This window comes from Heterocephalus glaber, unplaced genomic scaffold (genome assembly GCF_053883595.1).
Source record: "Heterocephalus glaber isolate CG9 unplaced genomic scaffold, H.glaber_assembly_v1.0 deba00001553, whole genome shotgun sequence".
NCBI classification, from domain to species: domain Eukaryota; kingdom Metazoa; phylum Chordata; class Mammalia; order Rodentia; family Bathyergidae; genus Heterocephalus; species Heterocephalus glaber.
The window spans coordinates 11,781,541-11,793,863 of NW_028258344.1; the positions used below are offsets into that span (position 1 = coordinate 11,781,541).

The 12,323-nt window shown below is 35.7% G+C and overlaps 2 protein-coding genes across 24 annotated transcripts in view; one reads left to right on the forward strand and one right to left on the reverse strand.

Annotated features, from left to right (window-relative positions):
• Cspp1 (centrosome and spindle pole associated protein 1) overlaps positions 1–9,613 on the forward strand; it is a 142,098-nt gene extending 132,485 nt beyond the window's left edge. For all 21 annotated transcript variants that reach the window (XM_021256047.2, XM_021256044.2, XM_021256051.2 and 18 more), the window contains 3 exons: positions 3,931–4,040; positions 6,427–6,565; positions 8,750–9,613. In XM_021256047.2, the coding sequence (XP_021111706.1) occupies positions 3,931–4,040; positions 6,427–6,565; positions 8,750–8,961 (461 nt within the window). In that variant the 3' untranslated portion in view covers positions 8,962–9,613. The remainder of the gene's footprint in view (positions 1–3,930; positions 4,041–6,426; positions 6,566–8,749) is intronic.
• The window catches only part of Arfgef1 (ARF guanine nucleotide exchange factor 1), a 139,899-nt gene continuing 131,505 nt past the window's right edge, over positions 3,930–12,323 (reverse strand). For all 3 annotated transcript variants that reach the window (XR_015442718.1, XM_087190423.1, XM_087190422.1), the window contains exon 39: positions 3,930–12,055. Coding sequence is in view for 2 of the 3 variants with exons in the window: in XM_087190423.1 (XP_087046549.1) it covers positions 11,891–12,055 (165 nt within the window). In the remaining variant the exon portion in view is untranslated. The remainder of the gene's footprint in view (positions 12,056–12,323) is intronic.

Consider the following 12,323-nt stretch of genomic DNA (forward strand, 5'->3'; position numbering starts at 1 on the left):
TATAAAGTCCTTAGGGTTCATCCAAGACGTACCAAATGTCCCCCATCCCCTTTTAAAGGCTGAATAATACATGAATGTGGGTGTACAAGTATCTGTTGGAGTCATTGTTTTCAATTATCTTTGGTATACATAGTTCAAGAGTCAGAATTGCTGGATCAATGGTAGTTCTGATTTTAATTGAAGAATTGCCTTACTTGCCATCATTTTACATTCCCACCAGCAGTGCAGTGTTCTGCTATCTCCACATCTTCAAAAACACGGTTACTTTATATTTTTCATAGTAAGTATCCTTACTGGGGAGAGGTAGTATCCTGTTGTGGATCTGATTTCTATTTCTGTAATTACTAGTGTGTGCATAACTTTTAATGTGCTTACTGACAATTTGGAGAAATAGCTATTCCTTTGCCCAGTTTTTTTGGGGGGGTTTGTTGTTGTTATTATATATATATATTTTCTAGATACTAACCCTTGTCAGATATATTACTTGGAAATGTTTTCTTTATAGTGAGTTTCTGTTTCACTCTAGAGATTGTGCCCTTTGATGCATTTAAGTTTTTAATTTTAATGTAGTCTAGTTAATGTCTCATGTTACCTGTTCTTTTGGTTTTGTACAGAAGAAATCATTACCAAATCCAATGTCATGAAGCTTTCCTCTTATGCTTTTTTTCTAAGTTTTATAATTTTAGCTTTCATATTTATGTCCCTAACAACAGAGTAAAAATACATAAGGCAGAAACTCATGTTACTACAGGGAGATATAGATGAATCCACTGTTATGTTTGGAGACTTAAATATCACTCTATCAAAAATTAACAAAGCCAGCATGCAGAAAATCAGTGAAGGTGGCTGAATTCAATCAGTTGAATTCAGTACCGTCAATCAACTGGATTTAATGGATATCGATAGATTACTTCGATTAACAACAGCAGATCACATTCTTCTCAGGCACACATAGGACACTGACAAAAATTAAATCATGTTCTGGGCCACAAAAAAGGAGAGATATTATTTTGAGACCACAATGGAAAAAATAAAAACAGAAATCAATTACAGAAAGATAATGGAAAATTCCAGTATATTTACAGATTAAATACACTTCTAACTAATACATAGGTCAAAGCAAGAAAAAGGTCAAGATGAATTAAATATTTTTAACTAAATGACAGTGAAAATTCAAGTAAGATGCAGTAGAAGTAAGGCTTAGAGGGAAATTTATAGCACTGAATGCATATATTAGAAAAATAGAGCTGGGGATTTAGCTCAGTGGTGCCACCGCCTGCCCTGTAAGCACAAGGTCCTGAGTTCGATCCCTGGCACCCCCCCCCAATCTAAAATCAGTAATCTGAGCTTCCACATTAAGAAACCAGAAAAAGAGCAAATTAAATCTAAAGTAAGCAGGAGAAGAAATAAGAGCAGAAATCAGTGAAATTTAAAACAAGAAATCAGTAAAGAAAATCAGTGAAACCAAGAACCAAGAGCTCTTCCTCTGAGATGGTGAGTAAAACTGATAAGCTTTTAGCTAAGTTAAGGGATGGGGGAAAACAAGAAGATACAAGTTACTAATATAAAAAATGGGAAGAAAGGACATCAGTACAGATCCCATGGACATTACAAAAATAGTCAAGGAATACCACTGAACAATTCTGAACCTGCACATTTGATAGCATAGATGAAACCTGGCACCTCTTCCTGGTAACACTGCAGACAAGTAAGAGAGATGAACTTCAACTTGATAAAAGAACATCTAGAAAAAACTTTTTGGTAATACAGTTAACAATGAGAAATCAGAAGCTATCCTGCTAATATCAGGAACAAGGGACCACTCTTTAGCATTCTACTAGAACTCCTAGCTTGCGCAGTAAGGCAAGAAAATTAAAGGTCTGCTCAGTGGAACAGAAGAAATGTAATTGTCTTTGTTCCCTGATAGCACAATTATTTGTAGAAAATCTGTAGGAATCAACTAGAAAACTGTTAGGAAATTATACAACTACTTTGGAAGACAGTGAGGCAGCATCTTAAAAGTAAACATACAGTCCAGCAGTTGCATTGTTATTTACCCAGGGGAGTTTATGTTCATACAGACATTTGCACATGTATATTTATAGCAGCCATTATTCATGATTGCCAAAATGTGAAAGCAACCAAGATACCTTTCAGCAGGTAAATGGATAAATAGTGGTCCATCCAGACAATGGAATATTATTCAATGTTAAAAAGAAATGAGCTACCAAGCTACTATGAAGACATGGAAGAACTTTAACCTTGAATGCTTATAAGTGAAAGAAGTCATCCAGAAAAGGTTACATACAGTACTGTGTGTTTCCAACTATATGACATTCTAGAAAAGGCAACACCATAGAGAAAGTGCTTGCCAGGGTAGGGGAGAGAGATGGATAAGACCGGTAAAACACAGAGTACTTTTAGTGTAGGGAAACCATTCTGTATAATACTACAGTGGTAGATACATGTCATTGCACATTATAATAAAACCCACAGAATGTACAACACTGAACGTGAACCTTAATGTAAATTGTGTACTTTGAGTGATAATGATATCATTATAGGTTCACAGATAGTATAGATGTATCATTCTGCTGATGGATGTTGGTACTTGGAGAGGCTATGTCTGCAGAAGTATGTAGGAACACTGTACTTCCTACTCAGTTTTGCTTTGAACTTAAAACAGATGATACTAAAATGAATTATTACACAAAAAACTTAGAAATTTTATTTTGAAATTACAAAATTTCCACATCTCACATAGTGAAATGTAGTTATTGCTGTTTTTTTTTTTAAGCCAGACAGTATAAATTTGGAAAACCTGGAATCTATTACATTGTTTCCTGAATATAATAATTAGATTGTAGCTGTGTAAGAGTCAATTCTTTTTTGGTACCGGGGATTGAACTCAGGACCTTGGGCTCAAGGCAGGCGAGGTGCCACTAAGCTAAATCCCTGACCCCAAGAGTCAGTTCTTATTCTTAGAAGATACATGCTAAAGCACTTAGGAAGTGTCTGTGATGGCCCCACCTTACTGGTTTTGTAAAGTAGTAGCTCAACAAAAGAAAACAAGAAACAACATCATCCCTCTAAATATAAACAGAAATTGCCAAATAACAAATGGTGATTTGATATATTCACTTTTTTATAAATTTTCTCTACATTTAAAATTTGCAAACAAAAACATTGGGGAAAAATTCAGAATTATACAGGCTGTTCTTCATGGTCATAGGCTATTGGACCACTAGAATGGCTATTATCAAAATAACCCCCAACAATATGAAGTGTTGGTGAGGATGTGTAGAAACTGGAAACTTCTTTCAATGTAAAATGATTGTTTTGAAAATACTTTGGTAGTTACCGTATTATCCTGCAACTTTAATCTTAGGTATTATATCTCAAAGAAATGAAAACATACGTCCAGAGAGAGTTGTGCATGAATGTTTATACAAGTTTTATTTGTAAGTCCCAGCAACTAGCAAATGTCAACCAATTTGTAAATTTACAGATAAAATGTGATGTGCCTATACAGTGAAGTACTATTCAGCAGTAAAACAGAATGTACATTCTGACATGGTACAGCACTGGAAGAACCTCAAACCCATTATGCTAAGTGAAAGACACAAAAGATTATGTAGTAGAGTTCCATTTATATGAAATGTTAGATAAGGTAGCTCTATCAAGACACAGTAGATAGTGTTGGCCTGATGCTGGGAAATGATTGCCATTGGGCATGGGGAAACTTTGAAGTGATGGAAATGTTCTACATTGTGCCGATGATTGTACAACTTTGTAAATTCACTAAAAAATCATTGAACTCTATACTTAAAATGGGTGTATGTTATAGGATATAAGTAACATCTCGATTTACCTCTGGGTAAAATATTTGAAATGGTGTGAACAGACTTCACCCTTGTATGACTCATTTAGGTGCTTATGGGGAGACATATCCTGCCATAGATGATGATGCCCTCCCTCCACCATCACAGATGCCCTCTGCGAGAGAGCGCAGGAGAAACAAATTGAAAGGATTGGAATTTGTATGTATGAAGTATCATCTTTGCCCCCTTTTTTAGTTGAGAAGAGTAAGTGGTCTGGGTTCTGATCCATGCTAAATTTGTGTGGTCCCATAAAGAAAGAGCACTTGTTTTAAAAATGAAGTAGGCATAGTCTAGTTAGCTTAATGGCCTTGTAACTTTGAACTGTGTTGCACTGGCTTCTTTGTGGTAGTACAGTATCTTTTCTCGCAGGGTGGCTGAAAGTAGAAGTTCTTTAACTGGCACAGAAATTTGTACTACTGTTAATCATCATCCCAATCTTTGTCCTTCATCCTATAGAATGTATGGGCAACTGATAATTATTTATCAGAAAGCCTGTTCTATCCTAATAATAACCTATGATATAGGCGTGAGTTACATATGGATCAGGTAACCTGCCATGGTCACATAAACAAGGCTGAGATTCAAACCCATTTTCTCTTTACTCTGTTGCAGAGCTTTACAGTGTAGCCAGTAAAAAGTACAGGTATTGGTGCCTTCAGTACATACTTTTTTTTGGCACGGGGGATCGAACTCGGGTCCTTGCGCTTGCGCAGCAGGCGGTGAAACCACTGCGCTAAATCCCTGGCCCTTCACTACGTACTTGTTCCAACAATGTCACTTCCTCTTTGAGTAGGCAAGTTTGGGTAATATGTATCTTAAAATCTACATATATTTTCTTCTGTGTAACAAAGAAAATGTATGTGAAGCAATTAGCACTGAGTCAAGTACACAGGAAGCTCCCAATAAATATCAGATGTTGCTTTTAATTAGCATTATTTTATGTGCAGCTTTACCAGGTAGTAGAAACTTTGTTGCCTTAGGCAACCACTAATCTACTTTGGTCTCTATAAAGATTTGAATTTTGGGACATTTTGTATATATGAGATCATGCATCGTATATGATCATTTGTGGCTGACTTCATTCTTTTTGATGGATTGTCCATGTTGTATAGCATGTGTCAGTACTTGATTCCTTTTTTTTGTTTTTTTTTGTACCAGGGATCGAACTCAGGTCCTTGCGCTTGCACAGCAGGCAGCAAAACCACGGAGCTAAATCCCTGGCCCTTGATTCCTTTTTATTGCTAAGTAACATTCCATTTTATATACAGTTCATCCAGCAATTGATGGATATTTGGGTTTTCACTTTTTGATGATTTTATTAATATTCCACTTGATCTTAGCCAAAAGGCCAAGAAGTGATTGCTATTACTGTTCATATACAGGTTTTTAAATTTTCATTTCTGAGTAAGCACCTAGGAGCTTGTTGGGTTATATGGTCACATTATGTTTAGAAGTTTGAGGAACTGCCAGACTGTTTTCTAAAGCAGCTGCACTATTACACATTATATTTTTCCTATCTTGTACAACCATTTTACACTTACAGCAGTGTATAAAGGTTCCAACTTCTCCACATCCTAGCCAGGACTTGTTATTTGCCTTTCTGATGATAGCCTTCTAAGTGAGTGTTGTGATATTAATATTTTGAATTGTATTTCCCTAATGATATTAAAACATTTTCTCCTGTGCTTCTTAGCCACTTATCTTTTTTAGAGATAAAGTCTATTCAAATCCTGTGCCCATTTTCCCCACTTTGCAATTGGGTGTTGTATTTTTATTGCTGAGTTTTAAAGTTTCTTTATACATTGCGGCTGTAAGTTCTGTTGATGAGATGTATGATTTGCAGGTATCTTCTCTCATCAAGTTGTCTTTCTTAATGGTGTCCTTTGAAGCACAGTATTAAATTTTGATGAGGTGCAACTTGTCAATCTTTTTTTAATCATTTGTGCTTTTGGTGTCTTATCTAAGAAATATTGCCTAATCCAGGGTCCTAAAGATTTACTTTTGGGTTTATACATTTTGCTCTTATATTTAGGTCTATAACTTTCAGTTAATTTTGCAAGCAGAGCAAGGTATAGGGGATCCAGGTTTATTCATTTGCATATGCACATGCAGTTATTTCAGTGCCATTTGTCAAGAAGACTGTTTTTTCCCTTATTGCATTTAGTTGGCTCTTCATCCAAAAAATGTAAGGATTTCTGGATCCTTCTTTCTCTTCCACGCAATCTTGATTACTGTGGCTGGACTCAATTTTAGCCCATGGTGTTTCAATTTTTCTCCTTTTGTGCCTGCCCTATAATTTCCAAACTTTATCCAGTTTGGCAGCATTTCAGTGTCACTGATAAATGCTATACTTTACCTTGACTGAAAGTCATCTGAGCCTGTGTGGATAAACATGGGAGTCAGAATACATAAACACAGGAGTCAGAATACAAATCCTTTGTATTTTCACTTGTTTTATTTTGTTAATCACAATGTATATTTGAGGGCAAGAACATTTTAATTTACTGATTCATTATGTTTCTTAAATTTTGTTTTTTAACTACAGGATATCAGTTGTCCTAATATACCACCAGATTGCCTCTCTTTAAAATCTGTCTCCAGTGTAAATGTTGATCAGCTTAGAATGAGAAATGAGGAACGAATGCGAAGACTGACTGAACTTCAGAATAAATTAGTTAATACAGGTAAATGGTAAAGGGTTAATGGCCTATAACAAATGCTGTAAGAACTCAAACCTGCTCACATTAATTTTTCACTGATGGCTAGAAGAAATGAGTGTGTTGAAGTCCTTTGAGTTGTATGGCCCAGGACATAGGACTAATTTCGTAATCAGATTATTTTTCCAGCAGAAAGGGTACCCAATTTAGAGTAGATTCTAAACAATAAAATATTTCAGCTTTTACATATGAAATATATCCATGTTTTGTTCTCAGCGGGGGAAAAATGTTCATTAGTATGGTATGGTAATTACTAAAGTGAGAGATCATCAGAAATTCTTTAAAGACTTTTGCATTTTTTAACACATCTATTATAAATCTATAGTATTACCAACAAAATTTGTACATTTATACTTGGCTTTGCTGGTTAATATTTAAGTCACAGTTTTCTTATTGAGGGCATCTGGTGACTTGCAGGTGAAGAAAGCTTGTCACGGAGCACGTACAGTTCTTTAGACAACTACTGAGCTCCTCTGCCAGCTCAATATCACCCTTTTTTATATTACATTGTTAGTCACTGGGGTAATGAGACAATTTTATATTACTGTGATTAGCTTAAGTAAATAATACAGTGGTCTATTTGAACATTACTCTTCACAGTCTATTATACTACATTGTAATGTTCTACTACCAATTTATTTAAGATATTTTTAGATTTACTTTTAAAACTACAATATTAATACTGGAAATTTAATTCTGAAATACTGTGGTAATTTAAAATACGCATACAAAGGCTGATAAAAAATAAGTGCTTTAAAAAAAATGTGTTTAAAAATTTATTGCAATAAAAGGTATGCTGCCATGAATTTCCCTCAAACCTAGTCCCCCTTACTTCAAACACACCCATTCTTCTTGCCACTTCCTGTAGCAGTTCTGGAAATCCTCTTTCATGAATGCCTTTATGAGGTATGATCAAAATATGGTGAATGCTTTTGATCACCAATGAAAATGCAGGCTCATGACAACATTATGGTGTGTCCTCATCTACCTTATTTACTAGATCTGGCACCTAGAAACTTTGGGCTTTCTCCAAAAGATAAAATGACCATAAAAGGTAAACATTTTTAATTGATGCAGGACACTGAGATAGTGGTGAGAGCATAGTTAAAGTCTCATGAAAGAGGACTTCCAGAAGTGCTTCAGAAAGTGGCAAGAACAATGGCATGTCTTTTACCACAATAAATTTTTAAAATTTAATAAGCACTCATCAATTGGTTTGATCACACCTCATATATTCTCTAGCAGTCCAGGTGCGATGTGTTAAAATTCCACACTGAACACTAGCAGAAAGGGTAAACTGAGGGAATATTTTTTATACCCTCATCTAAAAGGTATTTTCTTTTCATATTCTTTTAGAACCATTAAATGAATACTTAGCATGTACATGTGAGAAGATACAGTATAGAGCTTTTTAAGATTCTACTTTCAGAAAGTTTTTAAAGTCTAAACTGTATTTTGTTTAACACTGTCCTTTCAAACAGGAGCTTTTTGGTACGAGGTGGAGTGACTTCTCATTAAATTGACTGCACATATCCCTGTGCTGGGCTAATCTTTCACAGACCAGGAGATGTAATTTCTTTAAAAAAAAGAAATTGACATCACAGGGTAGGATGATAGATTTTCCTATTATATCTAATAAGTAAAAAAGTACAGATATGAAAATTGAATACAATCAAATTCAAGTAAGGAATGCGAAACGAGCTACCTGTAGTACTTAGAGTAGTTATAAGAATTAATTTCATCCCAACCAGTGCTTTCCCCAAGTGACATTTAATCCATACAGCAGTATTAGAGGTTGGTAGTCTTCCTCAAACCTGACTAAATTTTGTTTCATAGCCATTGAGCCTTTCATAAAGGTAAGTTAAAAAGTACGACTGCCTGTGCATCTGTAGTCAGTGTCCCATAGTTTTCTTTGATATACCTGAATTCCCCTGGGCGCTGGTGCCATGGAGTTGATCACCCCTTCTTCCCTCAATCTGGCCCCTTCCTGGACCAGCTTTCCTGCCTCTAAAGGAATGGTTGGTGCGATCTGAACAAAACAAACAATTCAGAACATAATACTGTGGAGTGATGCCGAGCTGTAGTGATGTGGGCTACAGGTAAACTGTGTGCCACCTGTTACCGGAGTCATGTGTCTCTTGTCTCCTGTAGATGATGAAAGTTCACTGGTTGACCCCGATGACATCATGAAACATGTGGGTGATGATGGATCAAACTCTGTAGCAACTGAGCCATGGCTCCGCCCTGGCACCTCGGAAACACTGAAACGCTTCATGGCTGAACAGCTCAACCAGGAGCAGCAGCAGGCTCCTAGAAAGCCAGGCACTTTCACTTGGCAGGGCCTGTCTACTGCACATGGTTAAAATAAATCTGTAATGGACCCAGTAGTGCCTTTTAAGGTGAAAGGAATGTTAAATCTGTGCCATTAATATGTCTTACTTTGGGCCCCTACCTGAAATTATGGTCCATCTATGTATAAAAAGTGTATTTTTCCATGATGATATATATTATATACATACATAAGAGGCCATGATTATTGATTTATATAATTGCATAGAATTATTTTTGCACAATTTTGCCATAAATTAGGGTGGTAATAGTTACCTTGGATTCAACTACCATATGTGCATTAATTTACATTCTGCTTGTCATTAAGATGAATAAAACGTGTCTTAACAATGCTATAAAACCAGAATTATTTTTGTTACTTGCACATTTGCCATTGTTATTTCTGTTCAAAAGAATTCATTTAGTAAATACACCTATTGTAGCTGTGACTATTCTAATTGTTATATAATGAGGGATTCAAATGGGTTATTTTCATGTCATTCCTAGGTACTGATTTAGTAGAAATCAAAGGGGCTATTATTTTATTCCCATGAGCCATACACTGAATGTTTTATCTTTCTGCCTCCATTTCACTTTTATGTTGATGAAAGACAGTATGTCAGCTTATTTATATGATTTAACTACTTCCTGATAGAAATAAATTTTTATTTTTATTACTAATGTCAATTTCTTTTTCCTGGAATTAAAGTTTGTAGAGGTTGAAGAGAAGTAGGAACACCTATGGGTTAAATGACAGACTGGAATACTTTGCTCCATCATTATGGACCCTTTGATAAGTGTGTCAGTTCTTCTGATCACTCAAGCAATATTTCTAAATAAGGAAAGACTAATTCAAATTCTGGGAAATAATTATTGGGTTAGTCTCTTCAGCACACACATGACAGCTGAGAACACCTAGGCACTGTTTCTCTGACATCTTCACAAGTGTAATTAACAGCAGATAAGATCAGAAGAATTTCCCACAGGTAAATTTTATACTCAATTTTCTAAACCATTAATTGCTTTAGTATTAAAGACTTCTGTCACTGCCTGAAGAAGAAAGCCTGTGTTTCCCCTAGAGAACCCTGCTATTTATAGTATTAAATAATAAACTGCCAGGGTGTAGGAATCAGACTGGAAGATCAGATCACTGTAGCTTCCAGCCAGTAAGGCAGATAACTCTTAGCACTAGCATCCACCTGGGCTTCTACAGAGTTGCCTGTCACACAGGTCATTAATATGATGCACAGATAATGCTTTGTTCAATAACTTACCTAAGAGAGATGTGAAAGCAAAGACTGTTTCCTGCTTTTTTAACACAACATTCTTAAATTATACCTGACATGTTCCATTTTTTAAGTTATGATACCACATACCTTGAAATGACTCCTACGATACATACACAGTATCACAATGCAGACTGCTTCAAAGGGAGTTTCAGCATTTTCTCTCAGCTTTCAAATAACATATGGCCTTATTCTAGGTCACTAAAAAAATGCACACAAGTAATTATGACTATCTTACGGTTAAGATAAGGCACAAGGCAACTAATGCCAGAAACTGGAAAAAAGTATCAGAATTTTGCTTTACAGTTCTGGCTGTAAATGCCCTTGCTATAATGTGGCTTTTAATTGGAAAAAAACCAAAAAAATCGATGAAACAGGGCTGTGGGTCACACAAGTTTTGATTGCATTAATGAAATAATTCAAAAACTTTATTGATCTATAACCTGATTAGAATATGCCAGATGAGAATCAATATTTGTACAGAAAGTTGTACAGAATTTTTTACATAGAAAACTTTACATCTGTACCATATACATTTTATCCATCTGAAAAAATTTTCTACATCCACTGTTAATACGGAATGCTTGACAATCTTGTCATTTTAACCATCAGAGCACAATTCACAGTATGAATACATTTCCAGTAAATCTAACCTCCCCAAGCCATGCCAGATGTTATTTTAATATATTCAACATTAAATTCTGTACATAGAATAAAATCTACATCAAGCCCCGCCACCCAAAAGAAAAGAAGTGACAGCAACCTAGATTCATTTGCAGTGATTCAAGTTTCGGTCCATGAAGGATCATTCTATTTTAATGGCTCATCTTTAAAAGCCCTAAGTATATTACAGGTAGTTATTGTCAGTAGGGGTATTTTCTTTTTTTCTGGCCCCTGTTGTTGATCTTGACAAGTGTCAGCCACAACAGCCTCTGGGCATGTTAAACCCTCAAAATTACCACCCCTAAAAAGAGCAAAACTAAAAATCCCCACAAAATAAAGACAACCCAAATGTTTAGTGCACTTGACAAAATATTATGGGTGTTTAGCAAGTGGGTAAGAAAATAAAATAAAATAAAACAGTGCAGGAAAAACTATAATGTTTAAGATTTTTATATTACAGACCTGCATCTCTGTACATTTTTCACAGAAAGATGATTACCAGTATCTCAGATAAGCCTGAGTGTGCAAAAATTTTCAGAATACCATAGTTGCTAAATATCTTTTACCGTGAACAATAATTTCTTCTCCCACCCCCATCCCCCCAATTATAAACATTTTATCCTTCAAAATACAGCTCTCCTGAGTTGTACTTCTTACAGAAGTTCAATTTTTACATGTATAGTTCTTTGGGTAAGTTTCACTCCCACACCTGCCAAAAATAGGTGGGCACTCCCTGCCCCCAGAGAAAGAAGACCCATAACCATAAGCTGACACTGTTTACACAGGCTTTCTGCTCAACATGAGCCCAACTAGATACAAAGAATTCACCAGATTACTAAAAAGGACTGGAGTGTTCCAACCTTGAGTTATGGGTGTAAGCATCTTTACTAGTAACATTCAGATACTGCCTTTCAGAGAAACAGATTTTCAGGTAGGAAACCTCAGCTCCTTTAGATCTCAGGTTCCTTTAAAGAGCCAAAAGATGTAAACTCCAACAGAATAATGTTAATTCCCATCATTGCTTGTTTATTCCAAGTTCCTGGTCAGGTGGTTGTGATATCTGAAAAACTACTCCGATTCGCAGAAAAAATCTTCTGAGGACAGCACGAAGTTCAGGAATCAAGTCAAATTGCATAATTTCACATAAGAGAGGGTAGTAGAATGATGCATGCGCTTTAAACTGGGAGGAAAATGAATTTCTCCATTAGTAGTGCTTGCATTGCAAACCAAATAGCCCAAAACTGCCTTAGGAGTTGGCACTTCAGGGCACACACACATCACAGAAGACAGAGGAAGGCTGAATCTGAGTCAAGCAGTGACTACATGGATCACAGAAGCGAAAGACTGAGAAGAATTTTAAAAACTCAGTGTGAACCCAGTTCATGTATCATTGTTTAAAAAAAAATTTTCCATTACATATCTTCAAAAACTTCTAGTAATTTAGCATT